The sequence below is a fragment of the Poecile atricapillus genome, chromosome 3, assembly GCF_030490865.1.
Source record: "Poecile atricapillus isolate bPoeAtr1 chromosome 3, bPoeAtr1.hap1, whole genome shotgun sequence".
Taxonomy (NCBI): domain Eukaryota; kingdom Metazoa; phylum Chordata; class Aves; order Passeriformes; family Paridae; genus Poecile; species Poecile atricapillus.
Window position 1 is genome coordinate 77,773,470 of NC_081251.1, and position 24,594 is coordinate 77,798,063.

The 24,594-nt window shown below is 37.3% G+C and overlaps 1 protein-coding gene across 1 annotated transcript in view; it reads left to right on the forward strand.

Moving 5' to 3' along the window:
- The window catches only part of PRKN (parkin RBR E3 ubiquitin protein ligase), a 700,273-nt gene that overhangs the window by 561,989 nt on the left and 113,690 nt on the right, over window positions 1–24,594 (forward strand). Inside the window, exon 8 of the mRNA XM_058836200.1 lies at window positions 16,498–16,559. Within this exon, the coding sequence (XP_058692183.1) occupies window positions 16,498–16,559 (62 nt within the window). The remainder of the gene's footprint in view (window positions 1–16,497; window positions 16,560–24,594) is intronic.

The following is a 24,594-nucleotide window of genomic DNA, read 5'->3' on the forward strand; positions in this document are numbered from 1 at the left end:
TCGGCCTCTTGTTTAGGTGGTTCACTGAAAATATCATCTGAGCACTAAGTGAAAATCAAAAGGGCAATTCAGATCTTAGGAACATTAGAAATGACAAAATGTTATTTCTCCGTGGAAAATCAAGAGTGCAGCCTGCTCTGCACATTCCAAGAGCAGTTCTGGGTATTGTCAAAGAAAAAGAAAGTGCTAACTATCATTTAAACATAAAGCAGCAAGGATGGCTGGAGGTAAGGAATAGTTTGTATGTGGTGAAATGCTTATTTTTCTGTTCTGATGAGGGTTGTCTGGATAAAGATGTGATGAAGTTTTCTAAAACCATAAGGGGAATGGAAAAAAAGTAGTAGGAATTTACCCATTTTTATTATGTGAGAACTGGAGATAGCCATACTATAAGGTAGCACATATAAAGCAAAACAAGGAAGCTCACATGCTGCAAATTGAAGTTATGGAACTCAATGCTTAAGGATATTGTAGAGACCAAAAATATTCAGGGTTCTCAAAGTGACTACACACATTAATGGAGAATTCCCAAGAGGGAGGAAGGGGATGTGATTGCATCCTCTATCACAGAATGTCCCTAAATGGCAGTGTGCAGATAGGGATGAAATACAGACATATTCAACCTTTTCTTGTTATGCTTTTCTCATGGCATCTGTTACTGACTTGTGCCAGAGTTATGAGAGATGGATTTTGTGTTACGTTCAGTACATTTGTTTATCTGTAGTACTTACAGCCAGCTCCAGCTTCTTCCAAATCAAAGACACTTTTCCTTTCCCAGAAGAAGGATGAGAAGAAAGAGGAAGGAGGAAGAAGCAGGATTGAATGATTTCTGCATTTTGTGCATTGCGGAGCTTAGTGCTGCAACTCTGTCATGAGTGTGTGTGCTATGTCCAGCCAGTATTGTGGGGGTCCAATTCAGCACAGTCCTTTTTTGCTCTTGCTGACCTTTCAAAGATTATTTTCCCATCTTTTTCCAGCATACAGTAATGCTAAGAATGGTTCTACAATGCTGTCAAGCCTATTATTTTGTAGCCAATACAGATGGATTACCAAGACCTAACTTGGAAGGTAGCTTTTCAACTGTTTGGATGGAGGATTGGATAGCTAAGGGAAAAAATGCAGGCAATTATTTCTAACACTGGGTTTCTTCTTTATCTAATCTGCAATTTTCTGAAATACTGCTATGTCTTTTATCAAAAAATAGTGGGTAGCTGGTTTGAAAAATCTTAGATAAGGAATCTCCAAGGAAGGAGTAATTGGTTGTGGTAGATTGGGACAAATTAGTAGGCTGGTCAGCAGAATTGTTTACTGTACTGTGTATATGCCACTTATTTCAGCCACTTCCATTGTGTTTTGCTTTGTCTCTATTTATTTATCTATTTAACACTGAGATAGTCAATGACATTAGCTTACTTTCCTACATGAGACTGTCCTGAAGAACAGACACAAAGCATTAGCCTGAAACATAAAAATGTCGTATGTCCTCTTAGATTATACACAGTCTGTCTTTGAATGTTAGCATTAACCTTCAGTTCAGGAGTATCTGTAGATACAAGACTGAAAAACATGCAGACTGACACTGTGGTATATTTTTTCATTGCAAATATTTTCGTTTGTCTTCTGATGATATTTTCCAGGTATAGAAATAAGTTAGGAAACTATTACTAGAGTTGCTGGAGTTTCAGTTGCTTGAGCACCTGTCATCTGAATCAGTTTTATATCACAACTGCCTTAATTCAGTGACCATTGCACAGAAAATATCATTGTAGCTTTCAGATGTTTGCCACCTTGATTTGTTACAGTCCCAGTGAAGGTGGATATAGACCAAATGATCTGAAGTGTGTTGTGCTCTCAAAACCTACTTTCTATCAAAATCCAAAAGTAACAAAAATAAAAATAAAACTAGATAATGCTCTGCAACCTTCAAAGGAGAACTATAAATACATAGCTAGAAAGGGAAAAAGACAGAGAGAGAAATGACATGTGCAAAGAATTTGTTGCAGCGAAGTTTAGTTTGCATTCAAGGCCAGAGACTGCTTGATGGCAGCCATGTGTTTGACTCTCTTATAATGACTGCAAGAGGTGTGAGCAAAATTAAAATGTCAAAATGGGTGAAAAAAACCATGAATGTAGCACTCATCACTATAACATTCATGCAACCCCCACAATGGGCTGTTGAATGAATGTGTAGCATCCATGTGTCACAAGTTAGGCATGGCATACTTCTTGGTATGGAAAACACTCTAAATAGAAAGGCACAGGTATCTGTGGAAGCAGAGATAGGAAAATGATCAGTGAGAGCAACCTATAGCCAAACATCAAAAATCCTACGTTTCTCGTCTTTCCCCTCTCCCATTTCCCTCAATAGACATCCATCAAACTGCAATAGGATTTCTACTGGCCAGTTTGTGTCTTGGAAATTGACAAGAGGGGAGAATCACTTTGCCCAGAATCCTTGCTAAATTACATGAAAACAGGATTTGTGCTGCATGTAAACTGTGTAAATCCAGCCAGCTTTTAAGTGAAAACCAATTCTGTAGTGTGTAAGTATCATTGATTTGTTAATCTGACAATTTTTTTAAACAAGCTGATGTGGATTAGCCAGTTCTGATTTTATGTCTCTTACAAGTCATTTGAGTGCTGGATAGTTTGGTGAGTAAAGCACTAAAAATTAACCTTTGAGGCCCCTACCTATAAATAAATTATTGATCCTTAAGAAAGAATCAGATAATCTCATTAGATATAGTTTTCTGTAGTGTGAGTCTAAATCCTACCATACAGAATCATTTATCATAATTGACAATCTTTTTCCTGAAGCAGACAGGAGCTAAGCTACAACAGAAAGCAGATCCTGCAGGAATTGGTATTGAAGAGCAGTGTGAAGAATTTCCAACCGATTTGATGCTTAAGGGATGTTTTGTTTCCCCTCCAAGTATTTCTAAGGGCTTTTAGCTTTTATGTATGCTTTTATAGCTGTATAGCCAATAATTCTCAGTCAGGGAAAAAGTGTCTCTGAAATGTCATGCATGATGGTATTCTGGAGCCAGACAGAAGTACAAGGAATGAATTTCTGATCCATGACATAACAGACACAAGTGGAAAATACATAGCAAGCAATGTAACATTGAAAGGCAGAAGGGATATAGAGTTCAGTACTTAACATATAAATGACTGCTTAGAAGTACTTTACAGAAAAAAATAGTTAATGTGGTGTCAAAAGGTAAATGTACAAGTGATGAGACCTAGTGTTGTTATTTTTCACGACTGCAGCTCAGTGATCTCCTGAAATGAAGCAAAGTCAAGTGAGCATTTTAATGGCATGAGAAAAAAAAAAAAAAAAAGAAGAAAAGCTGAACCTTATCATTAGTTTAAATAATTTTACTTTCCATTTTGTAAAAGAAAAGAAGAAATAGAGGACACTCATGTCTGAGCTCTCTTTCTCTGTTACTGGGCAAAGAGGAGCTGTATATGCAGTAGGCAGAGGGGGTTCCTTAGGAGACACCAGTTCTTACTTTCTTGGCTTATCAACCTGATAAAATGTTAGTATCAAGTTCAGAGACTTTGCAGTCTCAAATTCTAGTGTCTGCATCAGCATTCATAGTGACAAACTCTGTCAGTTTAGCATCCCACTAGTATAAATTTTTAAAAATTATATTTGTTTTGGCAATTGGAAATGATTGATGGAGAAATACCTGTTAGCAAAGGGAGGGAGAAAAACACACATGCACACCCCTGCAACCCTCTGCAGCTGGACTGTGTACCCTGTGGGATGAGAAAAATAATATGCATGGTCTATATTGGGAAAGTAATTCAAATATCAGAAAAAATAGCATTGTATAGAGTGTCTGATTTAATGAAGATATATTGAACTTGTGATAGCAGAAGTATTTTCAGTTTAAAAGTTTAAAGACCAAATAATTATAAGGCATAGCATATCTCTGTGTAAGGTGGTAAAGATCAAGGATAGATTCTGTTGCTCTGGATTAACTCAGAAGTTATTCGTGGTCATGTAAATAAAAAGCGGGGGAGAATTCTGTAGCGTGGTGTGGCAGCTGTTCTGTACCAAATTGCTGGCATAATCTCATGAAATTGCTTTCACTAATTCACTTCAGCGTCTGATGGCATAATGCTGAGCTGTGGGGCTCTCTCCTGCCCTGCACATAGTACAGCATATCCATTTCCCACTATGTTCCTGGTCCTCTGCAGACACTGAGCTTTAGGTAAATCGTGACAGCCTTGGAATTTTATCACTACAATGCAAGCACAGCCTCCTCTGACTCATTGAAAGTGTCTGTGGCCTGTCCAGCTGGCAAAGGCTGTTTTCTCTTTTATGCACGAGGGAAAAAGTTTAATCAATTCTTCTGTCAGCATGATGACTAACCAGAGCAGATTTTTTTCAATATTTTGCTGAAACCTATGGGTTTTTAAACATAGATATTCCTCCAACAGGTAGAAATCATTCAGTATTTCTTCACCTGTAGTAGTGTACTAGTTTTATCCCTTGTGATTGAAGTGTTTATCCCTGTTGATTAAGAAAACCCACACTAGGCTGGACTTCAGATGTAAAGTAAAAATCATCAGGATTTTTTGTTGTTGTTTTTCTCTTTTTTTTTTTTCAATGTTAAAGAAAGAGTGTTTCATTTATTTCATAGGCAAATATGGAGTTATGCACCAATAAAACGGATAGACCATCTCATTGACAGATTCAAAGAAAAGCATTCTTTATGAGAAAACACTGTATTGCTAATAAAGTGATCCCAACAGCCAAGTTTGTGCTGCTTAATTTGTTTCCTTGGAGTGACATTATAATTCTGACATACTGAAAAATCGCCTCACAGAGACTCATATTGCATTTGTTGCCGAGTGCCTCTTTGATATAACATTTGTTATTGTAGTGCTTGGGGTGTCTTCAGAGGAGTAATATTCTAAATGAACCTGGCTGTATCATCCCTTTAATGTGGAGTAGAATTTTGCATTAAATTTTCAGCTTATTTCAAATGTGTTTTGCCAACTATTCATCATGAGTGATCTGTTCAAGTATAGGGCCACTATATCAATATAAAGTCAGAAAAATCCTTATTACTTTCTCTTTGGGGAATCTCTCAGGTCATTCCAATTTGTTTCCATTAGATGAACAGACAGTATGATCTCTTGTATTTATGTCTGCCTGTCGGGTTCTTTACAGTAGAAACACGAATCAATCAATCCTGTTTGTAATGCAGGATTAGCCTGCCTCACACAATGTTATTAGAATTAGACCTGCCTAGTGACTTAATTACTTTTTCTTCTGTATTTAACTTTGGTTTTCATCCCACACCAGCATTTGCACTCCCAGGGACACCCTGCTTCTTATGTTAGAGCAAATGTTGAAGAACATATGTATCATCTGACTGGATTTGCACAGACAAAAAATGAGAGCAGTATGTAGGCCCCCTCAGTGGACTTCTGTATTCTGAGCTGCCAGTAAAATTTGAAAAGACTGCACTATGATGTCCTATTAGACCTCAAGACTGGAAGGACAGTTTGTATTGAACACGGGCATTTTTCATAATTATGTTGCCTGCGGAGTTGCCACCTGCCCTAATTTGATCTGATTATGGTGAAATGCAAAACTGTCCTCATTTTATAAATGGAACTTTTCCACATTCCCTCATAGAGAACAGCAAGATATGCACACATGTATTGATGCTGTAAAGGAGAAAGAAAAATATTACAATTAGACATCAATTAAGATTTGAACTCCTTCACCAGAATGCAGGTCACTTTTAGACAATTGTTTCACTCTTTAGAGTTCTGAAAATTATTTTCTGTCTTAAAATCTCCATGAAAAGAGAAAACATAGCCATTCATACAGATATGTCTGTACTATTCTGAGAGACATTATATATTCTGCGGCTTTTTAAAATTCTTTTTTGGTTGGATGGGCTTATTGTCCATGAACATTTATTTTTAGAGTAGCCTGGGCTTGCCTTGTAGTCTGAGTCATTTATGTAGCAATTTAAATATTTGTCTAAGCTCTCAGTGAAAAGCTCATGTTGAAGTTTTACAAATGCTTCATGGATTAAAGGAATAGCATTTTTTATATGCTGTTTATACAGAATGATGTCATATCCCAGGGAAAAAAAAAAAAGAAATGCAAAATTTGAAAGAAAAGCATTGCTGTTTCTGGGTCACTGGATATTGTTTGCCATTGTCCTTTCTCCAATAGTAATTTTGTGCATGCTTATGCATGTGTGAGTAAGAGAGTAAGACCTGTGTGTGTGCATCTTGGTTTTTCTGCAGATTTTTTTTTTTTTAGGTTGACTTATTGATTTTCTCTGTACTGTGAACAGAAAATAACCTTTAAAAATTGTGTTTTAATATCCTTAAACACTGGTTTTGGAATTAAAAAGGTGTAAAGCTGTGCTTGTTCTCTGGCACCTGGCCACATTTTTCTTGATGGTGCAGTGGCTTATTCTATATTATGTAGTCAGTGTAATAAACTCACTTGGTAAATACAAATGAGATGGAAATTTTTTTCAATATGAAACAGGTGTTTTGTCTATAACTCCCAAAATTATAGGAGAACATTGTCCTTAATTCAACCTTTAAAAGGAAAAAGGATAAATATTTACTTTCCAAATGTCATTCTCAGCATTCGGGATTTACAGTATTGTTTACCATGACAAATATATTTCTGTTATTGAACCATCAGCTGTAAAACATCTGTGTGAACTTTAGTTTAACTTCAGCTTAGAAACCTTTTAGCATTTCTATCTTATAATTGCTTTGTTCTGTATTCAGAAATTGGCGTCTTTTAAGGATTTTTCCTTCAGTAACTAGCAAATTAAATTCTTCTATAGTTATTTTTGCCTTGTGTTGACTTTTATTCAGGAGTAGTTGGATTTTCCCTGAGAAGACAATCTCCTCTCTCATAAAGTCTCCACCACATGCTGAAAGCTCCTGACCTCTCACTTCCCTTCTCAAAGGCACTGATCATCATCAAAGGCCAATGCCAGCATGAAGGTGGGAATTTGAGAGAACAGAGTTTTCTTTAGAGATTTCAACTACTTTTTGAATAAAAGATGAGAAAACCTTTCATGAATTGAGCTGATAGAGCTAAAAACCTAGCAAACTGAGAGTGAAGAGCTCCTTTCAGGCCAGATCCCTGCAATGAGATTTTCACTTCCATGGTTTATATGGTAGAAGGTGTGAATCTTCTAAAAGAAGTTTAAAATAGCACTCTTGTAGCTCAACCAAAAAAAAAAAATAAATAAAATCACCTGGTTATGGTAGGCACCCTCGACTTGTCCTCTTTGATGTAAAGAAACTATAAAAATTACTTCAATTAATTAAGAAGCGTTTTAGAAAAAGTTTTTTCAATGAAATTTAATTTGGCAATAATCAAATCTTCCCACCTGCATGGGAAGAAGGGAGTCTCCTTTTTATTTTTGCTTCTGGAGCTTCTCTGCGTGAGCAGTACAGGTCATAGCTCAATTTCTCATTACAGATAGACAGCATGGAATTTGTTGTGTTGCATGATTTTTGTATTCACTGACTTTACTGAGAATTGTGTGGGTGAATTTGCACCTATAATTTAAATTGGAATATTGAGCAAGCAGATGGTACAGACTATTCATCAAATATGTTTGCACTATTGTGTGGTTGCCCTGAAGTCTTAGTCTCTTGGGCAATACTGAATAATATTTCTTAGAAAATTTCCCCCCTCTGAAAGACTCTTTCAACAGTTTGTCACATAGCAGTGCAGAATATACAAAAAACTGCCAAAAATAACAAGCAGTGGCTTGCTGGCATTGCAGAACTCAATGCAATTCAGGGTTTGAATGCTGATGCAACTAAACATTACTTGTTCAAGTGTGGTTTAAATGTTGTTTTAAATGTGCAAAAAGGAACCAAGGAAGTAGGTTCTAAACTGAAATGGCAGGTCAATATTCCTGCTGATATTTTTTGTGGCAAAGATTAAAAGAAAGAGCAGAAAATGGCTAATGTGGTTCATTACTTCTAGTCATTTGGCTTTAAAGCAGCATTAAAAAAAGCAGTGAGTAACAGCATAGCAAAAGCCAGAGTTATGTGTGACATGAGAAAGCCAGACCAGCAGAATTTGCTACAATCACTTTATGTGATCCTTTCCTAGCTCTGATGCAGTCTGTTTGCAGAATTCTTTCACTTCATGGGAGTAAAAAAAAAAAGTGCTCTGTGTCTCTGGAGGGTTTTGAATTTAAGAGCAGACAAAGATGTAACCTATTCAGCTGGGCAGCTAACGTCTAACATCTCTAGTGACTGGTTAGAACAGGGCAAGTACTGTGTCCTGACAATCAAGCTTTCATGAAACTTTCTTGACTAATAGCTTCAGCAGCCTTTTTGATAGCAAAACAATGTATAGGCCTTTTTACTGACTTCAGTTGTCAGAAGTTAATCAAGGAAAAAAAAGCAAATCAACATGATACTGTTTGATGAGATCATGAATGAAGAGAAAATGGTATTTCAATTCTGATTTTTTTTTAAGAAAATAGGTTTCTTGTTGCAGATTGACCTTTGAAAAAGTAGGAATTAAATATGTCTTTTACTGGCACACAGTCTTTTTAACAAAATATTACATTTTCTGTACATATTCAATTTGTTTGTTGGTACAGATACCTGTAAGCACCATTGACTCAATTGTTGCTGTGATACTTTGCTTGAGCTGAGGGGCTGCTCTACCATTTGTAGTTTTAGAGAGATTTATAAATACTTGGAGGAAAGATCTTCACCATATTGACCTCTGGGTACAGAAACCACATGCAAGCTTTGCTCATCACCTTCTCTGGTTCAGCATTGCCCAAGTGCAGAGCTGAGCTTTGCAGTCTAAATATATGTCTGCTGACTTTGAGAGGACAGAATTCAATACTTCTTGCTTTTGAAATAAGCTTTTTAATTTTTTTTTTCCCCCACACCAATCTATAATATTGAAGCACTCTAATGTGTCTTGTTTTGGGAATATATTTGTATATCTACTCATCTAGATTATTGTACAGAAAAAAATCATCTGCAAATTTGTAATTATTAAAGTGGCATGAGTGCAAGTAAAGAATCACAGGTAATTTTTTAGTTTACTTTATTTGGTTTTGCTGGATAGGTAGTTTCTTACACCAATTGTAAGGGGGCCAATACAAGAGATTTGGGTACTAAAGGGTTGTCCCCAATTTTCAAACATACGGCTGACTGATTTCATGAAAAGGTTTTGAGTCTGACATGTGATTTTATGATTAATGGTGGTTAGTTATAATTGATGCTCCAGATGAAGCTGTGTGCCCCTGTGAATCCTCTGCCTTTTCAGTCTTGCAGATGTAAAGCATGGGACTTGAGATGACAAGTTATTCACAGGATTGTTTTATGACCTTTCTTTTTCAAAAAAAATTAAATCTTTTTATACAAAGGAAGAGGTATGTAAATATAAGTGTACGTGTACAAATTAATGAAGTTCTAAAGTTGTCTAAATTAGGAAATTATGTGGGCAGCTAGAAAAAAATCTCAATAATTTACTATTTACCAACTTATTGCTCATGAGTGTTGTAAAAAAAATAATGAAAATGGCTATAGTAATACCCTCTGTAGGATCTGTGAGAAAATACTTCAACATCTTTTCACAATGCGCAAGCAGAATTCCAAATATAGCCTTATATGGTTAAATTCTATAAATTACCTACTTGATATTCTTCATAATATCTTCTTTGCTTTTCAGTAAAATATTAATGCATTCCAGACACTCTCCTTAGTTTTGTCTTTTCTTGCATTCACATAACATCAAAAATGAGAAAAGTTCACCTGTAACATCTAAACATTTAATTAACACAAGCACGTTGAAGTCACTTCGTACTTTGAAATCACTGTCACTTCCCATAAGAACGGCTGCACTGTCACCAGCACAGGATTGCTTTTCACTGGGAGACATGCAGACAGCAGAAATGTGGGGGAGGTTACAACAATATTCCAGTTAGTTGGACAATTTGGAGGAGACTCGGAAAGTAACAAATCAACGCGCGCTACTTATGGGACTTCAAACGCGCTAAGTTTTGTGCGGAAGCCTAGTCTGACTCCAGCTTTCTTACTGCCCTGTTTCCACTCCCATTGTTGTTATACTCAGTGCAGGGCTGTGCTCCTCCTGGCGCTGCTGCTCACTCAACAGGGATATCTGTGCTGTGCTGAGTAACTTGTACTCACACCAGGAGTCCCAATCTCCGTCACACTGTAGCTGAGGTTGGCTGTGCTCTGGATGCACACCTGCTGTAACAAGCACCTCTGAGCTGCAGGGTTCCCTAAGTCAGGAAAAAAAGAAGCCAACATATCTGTTGATTTTCTAAGCATGAAGTGGTTATTCTCAAGTACTTAAAACATTTTCCAGTGGCAAGCTTGGTTTAGCAATTATCACTGTGAAAAGATATCCTTTGAAGGACACTTGTAGATATTCGTGCATGGTTATGTTCAGAGCCTACAAAAGGGATGTACTTTTCAGAATTAACATTAACAAGTGTTGATGCAGACATAAATTCTAAGAGAGAAATGGAAGTTGCACTGTGCTCATAATGTAAACGCTTTGCTTGCATGGAGCTAGCTAAATGTGAAGGGGAAATTTACATGCTCCGGTCTTAAGCATGTGTAGAAATGATTGGAATTGCAGCTGTTGAGTGAAATTCAAATATTCTAACTTTAAAAGTCTAAAAGGTACTTGTGTAAATCTTGCCAAGTCACCCTAAACTCCTCGCTTAATGGAAATAAAGGGATATTTTTTTTTGTGCCTGTCCTGGATGGTGGGAATTATGCTGTGAAAGCATGTATTCCTTCTATCAACTATAAAGGAAGCATGCAAGGAATATATTAGACTCATATAGCCAACATTTTGATGCTTAAATGCATTGAAATGAATCTCACACAATGACAGCATTTGGGGAAAGATGAAATTTAAAATGCAAAGCATGAAATAATGCTGCAAATGTATGGTAGAAGCTGTAGCACACAGCCCTGCAGTGGAGATACGCACGCTTGTAACTGTGGTCAGGGAAGACATTTTGGGATTTTCTTTGATGCTCTGAGTGATTGAGCCAGGGCACCTCCATCCAGGTGCTGGTAGACAGGATCACAGGGACAGCCCTGCTCCAGGCATTGGGCACCTCCATGGCTTGGGGAGGGCAGGGCTCTGGGGAGCTGGACATCAACCTGAGTGCAGGTGGGTGAGGCAGGGCTGGCATGGGGTCCTGGCTGGGACACTGTCAGGGCACTGACACTCGTGTTACCCCTCAGTTGGCTCTATTTGTAGCAGCTGGCATATTTTGCTTCCATTTTGCCATTTTATGCAACATTAAAGGCTTGATTTAATTTTTCCTTTGCTTTCTCTCTGAAGAACGTAAGTCATACAGAGGGATAATTTTAAGAAAAAAAAGCCAAAAAAACAGAAGCTAATTTTGTCTGAGAAAAACTATATGAAGATTTGGGTAATTAAATTGGTAGTAGTTAGAATCATAGTTTAATTACAAGTGCAGTTGAAAATGTGTGTTCAGACCAATTCAAATCAGGGTATTTATGATGTTAGGAGACATCAAACCATCCTTCCTAAATCTTGCTTCTTTATTCTTCTATTGGAGATACATGTACATATATGAAAAGTTAAAGAAGATGTTTGTGAAGATAATACCACAATTTAAATTGCAAGTTTACAGTTACACATTTCTGTACCTTTAAATGGACCTTTCATTCATAAGTGCAGCATTTGGAGTTATAATTATAAAGCAATTATAAATTATAAAGCAATATCAAGTAATAACAAAATTATTCAAACAAGTAAACTGGTGTATGATGGAATGTGTTGAAGCAAATATAAAACACTTAAATTTAATTTAATTAATAAAACTTTAAATAGAGGCAAAGCAATTACTTCTTGAGACTTTATAAAGCTGCTGGTCCTTTGAGCTGGGCATCATCCCTTCATTACTTTTCATCTTAGACTTAGGCTCATTCCTAAAACATTGAATTAGCTTTATGTATCTGATTGCTCTAAGGTTAATGGAACTATGACAGAGTTAAAAGTGGTGTAAAAGTATTAAATATTTGCATCAGTTTTATATTTCTTGTGTCTTGCTCTGCCTTCATGGTTAGGAAGAACCTGTAATAGTCACTGTAGCTGAGAACATACTACTAAACACATGGATTTGAATATGTGCTGAAAGAGGCAACAAATAAGCAATTTAGCTGTCATTTTATCTGTCTGCAGGTGTCCTCAATCCTGAGTTTTGGCTTCTGATTAAAGCCAATTGTCCATGCTTTTGCATTGTTTCCTTTTAACAGTCTTATGTGTAATTATTATTGATTTTTTTTTTTTTTAATATTCCCGTGGTTTGGTTTATATCTGTGGAAATTTCATGAAGGCTTGTACTTTTCAAGTAATAATTGGGAACAGGGAAGTGAAAAGTTTTGGTAATTCATTATAAGGGACCCTTCATTATAAGGTGTTCTATAGGACAGAGGGCATAAAAACTAATCCTCAAAGCATTCTATACATAATCACAGAAATCTGTAAAGTGCAGTTTATTTATGTCATTTGTTATGTGCTAGTTTCACATCAGAGACTTAGAAAATACAATTTTCTATAAATGTTTGGTGTGTATAGTTTGCCAGCGAACCCATCAGGTGCTGTGCTTAACTACTAATAATTTTCAAGTTTCCATGTGTGCTTTCATATACGTTAATATGTTGGTGGATATATGGAGGAGTTTGTGAGTGAGATAACAAATAGTTCCTAATGGTTTTGAGCAGAGAGGGTTGGTTTTTTTTAAGTCTCTTTATGTTTTATTTATGGAATGGTTATTTGTCATACTCTTTGTCTCTAGTCGCAGTGGAGGAGTTTAACATAATCTAAGACTTTTTCAAAACTCACGGATATTTGAAAAAATAGTCTACAGTGTGAGAGCATGTTTTACAAAGGTCCACTTAGAGAAAATTAAAAATTAAAAGTAGAAATAGGAAACATCCAAAATATACCCAAATTATTAAAAAAAAAAAAAAGAAGAAAAAAGAAAAGAAAAGAAAAGAAAAGAAAAGAAAAGAAAAGAAAAGAAAAGAAAAGAAAAGAAAAGAAAAGAAAAGAAAAGAAAAGAAAAGAAAAGAAAAGAAAAGAAAAGAAAAGAAAAGAAAAGAAAAGAAAAGAAAAGATTCTTTTTTTCCCTGAAATTATTGCTTCTCAAATGTGACAATCTGAGATGACTTACAGACAGCAGACTGTTAAGATGTGTCAGTATAATTCAATATTGTATGCATTTACCATTTCTGAACTCATTGCTGAAAAGAATCATGCCAACAGTGACATAGATTTTAAGCTCTCGCTCTTTGCTAACGTCAGGATCTGTTGTATAATCAGCTAAGCAAGATCCAAAAAATCTGAACTATGAAAAGATTGAAAACTAGGTTGGGCAGGTCTCTGAAAAACAGACTGTACAAAATATTGCATTTGGAAGAGGATGCAGCAGTGGCTGACTAGTAACACTTAAACATGCGTGTTTTTCATAGAATCATAGAACAGTTTGAGTTGGAAGGGCCATTTAAAGGTCATCTAGTCCAGCCTCCATGCAATAAGCAGCAACACCTTCAACTGGGTCAAGTTTCTCAGAGCCCTGGCCAACCTGACCTTGAATGGGGCAACCCATTCCAGTGTTTCCCCACCCTCACCATAAGAGCATTTCTTTCTTTATATCTAATCTAAATCAACCCTCCTGCAGTTTAAAACCATTACTCCTTGTCCTTTCCCCATAGGTCCTTCTAAATAGTTTGTCCCCATCTTTCTTATAAGCCCCCACCAAGTTCTGGAAGGCTGCTAGAATGTCTCCCCCGAGCCTTCTGTTTTCCAGGCTGAACAATCCCAATTCTGTCACCTCTCCTAATAGGGCAGATGCTCCAGCCCTCTGATCTTGACCTTGCTCTGAACCCACTCCAACAGATCCGTATCCTTCTGATGTTCTGGGGACCCCAGAGCTGGATGCAGCACTGCAGGTGGGGTCTCACCAGAGCAGGGCAGAGGGTCAGGATCCCCTCTCTCTCCCTGCTGCCCACACTGCTCTGGATGCAGCCCAGGACATGTTTGGTTTCTGGGCTGGCAGTGGTCCTTGCCAGCTCACGTCCAGCCTCTTACCCCCAGCACACCAAGTTGTCAGGCCTGCTCTTAATCCATTCATCACCAGCTTGTATGGAAGAAAGAGTATGCATGTAAGGAGTTCTTAGGAGATTATATCATTTTTGTGTGAGAGCAGAATAGGATGGATTTCTGGGGAAAAAGTGGTACTCAGGAAGTATATGAAGTGAATGATTTCAAGGAGGATGGAGAGAAAAAGTTCTTTCTAGGGAAGAAAAAGGAAACCTTCCAATTCTAAGGAGTTTAGTCAATAATAAATTGGAAAGGATAAGAAGGAAGAAAGAAATACTTGATTGAAGTAGAAGCTGTAAGGACTCCAAAAAGCAGAATGCAGTTTAGCTGGTGTTCTAAAGCTAACATCTGTCAAAGATTAACAGGCAGCATTACATGAAATCATAATTATCCTCTACACTTAGAAATTCCTATGGCACTATGCAATCAATGCAGATATTTTCAGGGAAAATTATGTGCAGGAAAATATATTGCTAATTATGTAGGAACTTGAGGCTAAGAGAGAGGAACCATGTTTTATACAATAAGTTTTGATTTGAAACACAGAGCAGATAACAGTTCTGGACTACAACTCAGGGCTCAGGTCAAGAGGTTAGTGACACATAGTTGGATGGAGATGAAAATCCCAGGGAAAATATGAGAAAGTGCTGTGTAGCAGTGATTCTGGGGTAGGAGTAACGAGGACAATTAAGTGCATTGAGAAAGAGAAAGAATAAACAGCACAGAGGAAATGAGAAAAAATTAAAAGTGATACACAGGTTGTGGTTCTAGAAGTTGAGGAGAATAAAATCTGATTAAGAAATAATCACTTAGCGCAAAAACACACATTCAAATACGTGTGCATGTATGTTTACCCTTGTGCATGAGGAAGAGGTGGGTGAAAAGAAGCCTCTAAGAATATCATAGGTTTCATTAAATGAGAAGAAATACTAAAATTTAGTAAGAGACAATTCATTAGTAGGCAATTCTTACTATATGCTTAAACCTGGGCCAACTTCAAACTTTGTCTTACTTTTGTAAGGGTTTGCTGATGAAGTTACATAGATGGTGCATTCTTCACCTATTCACCCTCAGAATGAAAATAAAACATTTACCAGTAAGAAGGCTGACTTGAGTAAAATTTAAATCAGTTCCCTAAGAGGAAAAAAATTTGTGAATACAAGACTTGTACTAATGTAATTGTGTCTATTTTGTGCCTTTTTAGTTACATTGCTTGCAAGTGTAGTCTTTTCCTTCTGCATCCCTAAGACAGCTACACCAACAGAAAGTGTGAGTGTAGGCCATGTCTCATTGGCCTTGAGTAAAACCATGGTGCTGGTGGAGACTTTCTGATAGTTATGTCCAAATTCATTTGTATTCTTTTAATGGCGGTCATTAAGAATAAAAGGTAACTATTTGTAGTAGCATCAACAGAAAACCAGGTTGGAAAGACCATGGTTCCTCCCGTTTTCTGAGAGGAACTGTTGCTCTTAATTCATTTTAAGAAATTTTCTCTGTTCACAAAGAGATGCTTCAATTTATGGTAAAAATAGTAAAGCCCAGATAGCTTTAACAGTCTGCACTTTCATCCCTTGTCAGGAATTAGTCAAGTAGTGTACAGAAGTCATTCACAAAAGTAGTGTACAGCAGTCTTGGATTTCATCACCAGGAGGGTATCCACAGTTTCAACAGGTCACTAAAATGCACGGCAGCTAGCAAGACATATTCTTTCTTACTGGCTGGTACAGATGTGAAAGTTTGTAGTGGCTGAAAATTAATCTCATTACAAAATTCTGGTAAATCACTCCTCTGCCTGTATTCTTGGTTTGTGAGTTACCACCAGCCGTATATATGTGAAATGGGTTATATTTGTGACAGCCAAAATTAAAGCAATCAGTGGGGCCTATTAAATCCTTCAGGAAAAGCATGTATTATTCTTAGAAATGAGTCCAAACCTGTTGTGTGAATCAGGATTCAGCTTTGGGCAGCTCCAACATTTTGATGTGAGATCCTCTTTTAACAAGCGTTTTGGCTTATACTAAGGGTTGGCAGTATCTGGCAGACAATACTGCCCTTTTCATCTTGCTTTTGTTTGTAGTCCTTTGGGGAAAGGGCTAAAATAAATGGAATATAACCTTTCTAAGTGTTCTTGGTAGCATGCTCAGAAATGTGGAAGGATTATAGATAGATGGTTTTCAGCATTCTGGTGCCTGCAGAGCCTTGGCTAATCTTTCTAATCTTCTTTATCTAAGGTAATCTGTATATTCTATCATCTCTGCATCTATGTGTCTTATGCTGAAACTGCACTGATGGGAAGCTCTAAAACACCTATTTTTGTTTCTTTCCAACAGCTGGCTGTCCAGATTCCTTGATTAAAGAACTTCATCACTTCAGGATTCTGGGAGAAGAACAGGTGAGTTAGCATCCCAAAGGCAGCGTCTTAATGTCATGAAAGATAGACGCTAATGAGACAGTTTCATCTCTCTCCAGGGAAACAGAGTATATCTCATGACCCCCAAAGACCTGAAATGTGAGAAAAAAGCCATGCAGGAGTTATATGTGAGAGCTGGGGTTTTTTTCATTCTATCCGTCAGCCTTGACAGGTTATTAATTGGTACATCTGCTACCTGCCACAGTTTTTAGGCTTTTGACTACAGCAGTAAACAGACTCTCTAAAGCAGTAGACAGCCAAACATTCTGACTACGGGATTGGTACTTACAGCTGCTCATGATAATATCCATCCCTTTGTGTGTCCTTTTTTCTCTTTTAAAAGAGCATTTCTCATAATTATAGCTGTGCTTTGCACTCCGAATACTATTTCTGTAGAAGGACCTTAGGAAAGTATAAATGAAGTATGCTTTATGACACTCACAAGAAGACCAGTTATTATTTTGTCAATAATGAAATTAACATGCAGAGGTATTGAGAAATGGCCTTAAATTTTGAGAGACAAGTTGAATTTTCAAACCCTCAGTGTTTCTGGAATTCAAGCTGTCTTTTTCTCTGAAGTATTCCTCCTAAGGTAGTGGTTACAAAGCCTGCCTGCATGATACAGAGCTGCAGGTGCTAGGGACCAAGGGACTGAAAGCCCAGCATTAGTGTCTTGTACATGACAATATCCACATCTTTTAATGAACCTGGCACCAAGGGACTTGCAAAAGGTTGCATGAGGGCTGTGACAGTGGTAGGAGCAAGTCCTGAGATTTTAATTCAAAGTCTTGTTTCATCATTTTAGATCAGGTTGGTCAAGAACACCCTGTTGCTTCTCCTTTCCCTGTCACTCTCCCTTTTTTTATTACAATTATGGCTGCTGTTACAATTTCTAGACTTCCAATTTTTCTCCACCAGCCCCCCACTTCAGTTATTATAGAGAGTCACAAGTCATGTTTTGAGGGACTCAGCTTTTCCTTAGCAAGAGATACTGGAAGCAGGAATCTGGTGAGATTGAGAAGAGGAAATGGAAGAAGTTATGACTAGGACTGATGGGGTCAAGAGACTGATTAGAACTACCTGACAAATGGAGGGCAGAGTGAGATGAAGCTTGGCTAGAATGGCGAGATGGGGTTGATTCATGGGAGGGGTTGGGAGTAGAAACCAGAATGATAAGGATAAGGGTCTGGCAAGGAGCATGGGCCTAGGGCTGGAAGGGTATGACCAAACACAGAAGCTTGCTGAAGAGACTGGTAAATAAAGGAAAATCTGCACTTAAGCTGCATAAAGAGGTGAAACTAATCAGTCTAGGAAGAGTGGGACAAAAGAAGAAATTTGAAGGAAAAGTAAGGAATAGCTAAACCAAAAGGCTGCAAGTATGAGACAGAGGACTGAATGAGACAGACCTCACAGCTCCCCTGTAAAAGCCCTAGAATGGAGCTGTGGACCTCAGCCTGACTAATGATCACAGACAGAGCATATTTAACTGATGGACTTTAATCAAATAGTGAACATTGTCATGAGGCTTGAGTTATTCCATTAGCCCATACAAGTATAAGGATTGTTACAAATATATTCTGTCCCTACAAAAGCATTGTCGTCATAAGTCTGCTGAGGACCACAGTAGCTTTTGTTTGAAGTTAACTCACACTTTGATATTCAGGAAATATATTGGTGCAAAACCAAGACAAGAAAAAAACTATTAAATACCTCTGAATGAAGAAAGTCAGGCAAAATCCTTATTCATGTGAGTATTTACTTCTTACATTTATTGAGTTAGATATTTTCTTTCTAAAAATATCTAAAATGTTTCTTTTTCTGTTATGATGCCTAATAGATAGAAAAATTTCATAATTAATTATAACACTGTTTTATTCAGACTCTTTACAATTTCAGTATTATAAACCATCATATATTTTCTTCCAGTCCAAGCAATAGCCAAAGAAAAATAGGGACATGCTCCTGCTTCATATCCAATCTTGATTTATTTTTAAAGTGCTTATGTATTTAAGGCCAGATTATAAAAGCAGAATGCACTATTGTGATAATCTGTCCTGATCTACTTTAGAATACACATTACATGACTTTTTTGGATTAATTCTTGTTTAAACTGCAGTATATTGCCTAGAAAAGCATCTATTCTTTGTTTACAAATCGCTTGCAGACTTTAGATCCTATTATACTGCTCAGGAGCGAAAGACAAAGTATTTCTAGTGTCTTTCCTTTCCGCCACTCCACCTGCACCATCATTTTTCCTGTGTTGCATATCTCCCACTCCTCAGAGTTCAAGCAAAAAAACCCTGGTGTCCCACTTTTGTTCACTGAGCATTTGTACTCTATAAATAAAAATATAAATAAACTGACCATATAAATGGTCATATAAATGTAAATACTTACCATATGTACTTACATATGTTATGTACTTACATAACATAAAATAACATTTGTTGATGTTGTTAGGAAAGAAAGGTTTTGAGTGGCTTTCAGGATCAAACCTCTTGAAAACATGTGTCTGCCTGTCTGTCTGAAATATCTTTATATAAATATAAGCAGTAATGAAAACCTAATGCTGAGAAATGGAAGTTTGAAGACTTGATGATTAATATTTTCTTGAAGGGGTGGTATAATAATAAGACTCTTGTTTAAAAAATCAAACTTCTTAGTAGTCTTCTGGACATGTAAAAATTCCATCTCTTCTATTCTGTTGGGAACATACATTATGGGAAATTTATTCTAGCGGGAAAGTCTATCTTTTAAGGTTTAGCCACTGCCAGTAAGATAGTTTTTAAAGAGGGTATCACTTTTGGACTTTATGGAAAGGCACAGTCATAGTCTGCATGATGAAATAGAAGAGAACAAGCTTCCCTGGTCCATGATATGCATTGTGGATACCTAACTTACCACATAAAACCAGCTTCCAGGGCAATTGGCTGAAAGTGCAACACAAATACACTCAGCAACAGAATGCTGCCCCACTTGATACTCTTTGAGATGGTGTCGGAGAGCCTGACCCAGGAAGAGTCTCCAGAAGCAGCTTTTTCTGGTTTCTTTTGGACCCCCTTGTCACAGACTCTCCCAGTCTACAAAGGTCTTTACAAGACAGTGTTCTGCACATGGAGTCCCACCTAGGAAGGGTAAAGACTGAAGTTTTTTAATTGCCCAGAGCTCTGCTGAGCTTTCTCTTGCAATTTGCTCTCACTTTTCTTAACCCATTTCCCCTAGCTTAATGGGCACAGCCCAATCTGCTGGCTAGCTCCTCCATTTCTTAAGTATCTGAGATACAGTCAAGATTGGATTGAAAGATTTAGTAAATAGGGAACTATTGAAAAATAGCCCAATGTAAGGAAGTCTCCTGCAGTAGCCATTTGCCCTGTCAGGCTGGATGTTTCTACAAGTGGTGATAGTACAAGCTGCTTACAAATATATGCTAAAAGTGCACCAAATATGGGCTGTGTTCAAATCCAGTGGCAGGCAGGTAATTCTACAAGCCAATGCGAGAGACAGCAGAGAAAACATGCCAAGCATAAACACCACAATATACCAGCAGAGCGAGATGACTTGCAGTGGACTGTTATGGAGTCTCCCTAATGACTCTGTGAGAAACTTCCCTCTTGCCCCCAAAGTAATAAAAAAATCTTGTTTAATTGTTTAAATGGAATATTGTGATTCATGAATAAAATAGCTGCTACATCTGAAGGCTGGAAGGGGAAACTACTAACATGAGAGCAAGCAATCTGCTGCTATACCTGAGTGCCACCAACAGGTCACAGCACAGATGAAGCAGATGACTTGCTGGTGGCAGGAAAGGAAGCTGTGAAGTAATGTATAGCTGTGCTTCCCTGTTACATCATCTGCTCTGCCAACTTTGCAGAATGTATTGGCCAGTTACTTGATATTTTGACAGGGGAACGATCAATTTTAACAGATCTCTCCCATCAGCTGCTTCTGAAATTCATATCATTGCTCACTTTTTTTTAGAGCTGTTGTGAGTGTTTATATCCCTGGAATCTGAACAAGCCTGAGTGGGGACAGTTTTCTTGGGGGGGGGGGGGGGAGTGTTTGTGGAATTTTGGTTTGTTTTTTGGGGGCTTGGGGTATTTTTCCCACATTTCCTTGTCAATTAGGGAAAACCTATGCAAAGTAATAGTGTAGAATATTGTATTTTGAAAATCTGCAGATGCACATCCCCACGCTCTTCAAAGGGGGTGTGGGCTTGTGCTAGTTTTCACAGTGAGCTGTAACTTTAGGAGATACAGAAATCAAGTATGAAATGAACACATCGTGGTTAGACAACATTTAACATTAGTTGAGGTTTGGAAGGATTTTGTATACAGTGTGTGGGTGTGACAAGGTTGATTTTTTTTTATTGCAATACTTGCTAGAGGAATTTTTTTTTTTTTTCAAATGCATGCTACTGAATATTCATGTAAAGTCAGTCTTACAGTAATTGGTATACATTTACCCATTCAGGCAAAAGTAATGTCATATGACAATTCTAATTAATCAGCTGAGTTTAGTACAGGAAACTGTCAAATATGATCAACAAAGTGCTTCTGAAGTATTTCTGGGTTAAGGTTTTTTGATAACTACACTTGGAAAAAATATAAGCTATATCTCAGTAATTCTAATCAGTTAAAGAACAAAATAAATTTTCATTGGCTGATTTCTCCAGTTCATAATTACTAAGCTAAAGCTATTTTGTTATTATTCCAAAACCTTTATCATTACAAGTGTAGTTTCTTACACCTCTGCTGCTTCCCACCCAGTCCCCTGGCTTCAGCTGCTATCCAGTGCAAGTGATACCTATAGACATCTCTCATTTTTCCATAATAGCTCTTTTCTCTCCACCTCATTTGGCTCTGTCATCACCATCCCATCACTTGCTCTCCAAGACTGACCTACTGCATTTAACTCTTGATCCTCTTTACACCACCTTTTTTTAATAGCTGCAACTTCAAAACAAACTTTATAGTTTTACAACTTCATATGACTAGTGACATGCCTCTCTTTCCTATGCTATACCTTTTCCTATACTATACCTCTTTCTCTGTGCTATACCTGCCTGGAATGTCTCCTAACCACCTTCTGCCCTCACTCAGAGGTAATTGGGATTCATATGAATTCCTCAGTTTTGTCGCTTCTGGATTATCATAACATTAGCCTTTTATGTGCTTGTCATAAGCAGGATATCTCTACATTCTTACACTTTTTGAACTTATTGTACAGTAGGCAAGTAAAAGTCATTTATTTTTGGTTCAACAGCTGAAATAAAGACTGAATGGAAAGAAAGTAGAAGGTGCTTAGTCAAAACTAATTTAAAGGATTTTTTTTTTCTGTGAAAACCAAAAAAGAAGTGTCATTCTATATAGAATTCAAATTTCTCTTCCACCCAGCTTTTATTTAATTCAGAGGGAAGGTTTGAACCCCAGTGTTCAGGATCTCAGGTGCATGTGGAAGTTAGGATTTCTTCCATCCCTTGGATATCTTTGATCTTCTTTCAGGGAATGTGTTCACTCTTGTGATCTGAGAACTGGGAGCCATTATCTGCTGCACCAAAACTCAGTTCCACAGTTTGCAACAGCATCGGCTGAACAGACTTCTTTGCATCAATTACAGCCTTGATGGCTGTAACTTGTAGCAGGAAGAGGAATGTGCATTTGAGCTTCATAAGGGTCAGAAGAAACTGAATATTTATCTGTAGCATTCAGTCTATTCAGACTGATCCCCCCAAATACCTGCTGGAAGATCACAGACTTCCAGTAGTTTGTAAATACAGTTCTAACCTGTACTCTGTGCTCAGTCTCTTTTTTCTTTGCATCATATTGCCCCTCATATATTCGGTATATTCGGTTTGACTTCCAATACAACCTGCTCCAGTATCCTCAGTTCTGTGTTTTCCATTTTCATATTCATCACCTTGTGCTTGATTTCATATCATTCTGCTAATTGCAATCTTTCTTTCTTTCTCCCTGTCTCTACTCCACTTTAATTTTGTCTGAATTGTGGTCCAGTTAGAGGTTTCTTACCTAAATATTTTCTTCAAAAATGCCTTACCTAATTTCCATAACTCTCCAGTCAGGCAAATTCCAGCCCTCTAGAGGTGGTTTTCTTTCTTGTCTCCTTGGGTGTTCCTGTGGTAACAAGGAACTGATGCTCTGAACTTGCTCTTCCAATCTGACCAGGGGCAGAGAAACCCAAAAACTCAGGAAAAATAACTTAGGGCTGCTCCATGGAGAGCCATGTCAGTCCATCACTTTTTAACCTGTATTTTAGATGACACATTTTTAAGTACTTTTACTAGTCCAAGGAGTATTGGTTTCATACTGTAAGTTGCCTAATTACATTATGGAACTGATTCTTGAGTTTTTGTATGTGCATTATACATATAAATAAAGTGCTTAGTCTACATTATGGACCAATAGCCTCCACAATCTAATTTTGAAACACACAGATGGTTATTTGATTTATAGGAGCAGTAAAAACAATCTGACTCCAGAAAGTAGATTTGCTTTCCTCTGAGACTCTTACATGCAGTTAAAGAAACAAGTAATTTAATTATGTTTCAGAGATTTGGGCTTTACATCTACTGTTATACTTTTGTCCAAAGTTGTCTGCAAGGCTGCTACTGAGCAGATGCTTTTAGATGTGGGGGAGGAAAAAAAAGGAAAATAAAGAAAACAACACTCAAAGTGCAAAAGCAAAATTAAAATGGCTCAAGGTATACGTGCTGTGGCAGGGGGATTGGAATAAATGACCTTTAAGACTCCTTCCAACCCAAACCATTCTATAAGTCTATGATATTAAATCATAATTTGTAAATTAATGGACATGGCCAGGAATCACTGTGTTTATGAAGTGTGTTTTGCAGGAGTTTTGTGCATCCAGGAGCACTTCAATTTTGTTTTGGTATCTGAATCTCAATGTAACTGAAAAGACTGCAATCTGGAGTTAACGTGTTATTCCTGCGTCAGCCCAAAGATTTCATTTATATTACCCTTCATTTACAGCATCAAATGACTGAATTTACACTGCTTGAAAACCCAGTATCATTCTAAGAGTCAAAGGAAACCATCCCAACCCAGAAAGCAGAGAGCAAGGAATAAATGGTTACAATTATCCAGCCTCCGTATCCATGTCATATTGTAATTTATAATCTAAAGTCCCTGACAAGTCTTTACAAACAAAGGTTACACAAAAGAACTTCATTCTGTGGTTGAAATACCATAATAAGTATTATAAGTACAGCTTTTTCTACTCCAAATTGTATTCCCAGAAAAGTATAGATTTGGGTAGACTGGGACAATTCACAATTTGAGGGGAAGGTTCATAAAGGGATGAAGTTTTCAGAGAACAAGCAGAATGCCTTACAGCTACCTTGTTCATATACCTTTAGCTATCTTAGCACCAATGTTTTAAAGCAAATTGTATTTATGAATCTTTGGGGTTTTTTTCCCCCAAATAGGCATTGAAATATAGAGTTCTGTGGGAATCCAGCAACTATTTACCGACCTGTATTTCTGAGGACCTTATTACAGAAGCACACAGATGCCTGACTTGCTTTGCCTGGAAGCTGCTTTCTAGCAGCAGTAGATGGCTGGTGATTTCTGTGTAATTTTGTGCCACTCATTACCATAGTATTTGACGTCCTCATGACTATTAATGGCTTTTTCCTCTTAACATTACATTGAAATCAGCAAGTATCATTCTTCCTCTTTACAAACGGGGAACTGATGAGAAGCATAGATTAAATGACTTACATGAAAGCCACAGGAAGGCTGTGCTGCTGCCAGGAATGAAATCAGGTGCCATGAATGCCAGTTCCATCAAGTTTCCCATACATTATACTTTGTGAGAGGCTTTTCCTAAAAATAATTGGAGTTACTTTCCTCCTTGTAGCATGTGGAACAGTTTTACACATGATGAGTGCATCTCTAAATAGGAGGCACACTGATAAAAATTGAGTAATCTATACTGTGAAATACTTTGAATGGACAGAAGAGCTAGATACACCTTTCAA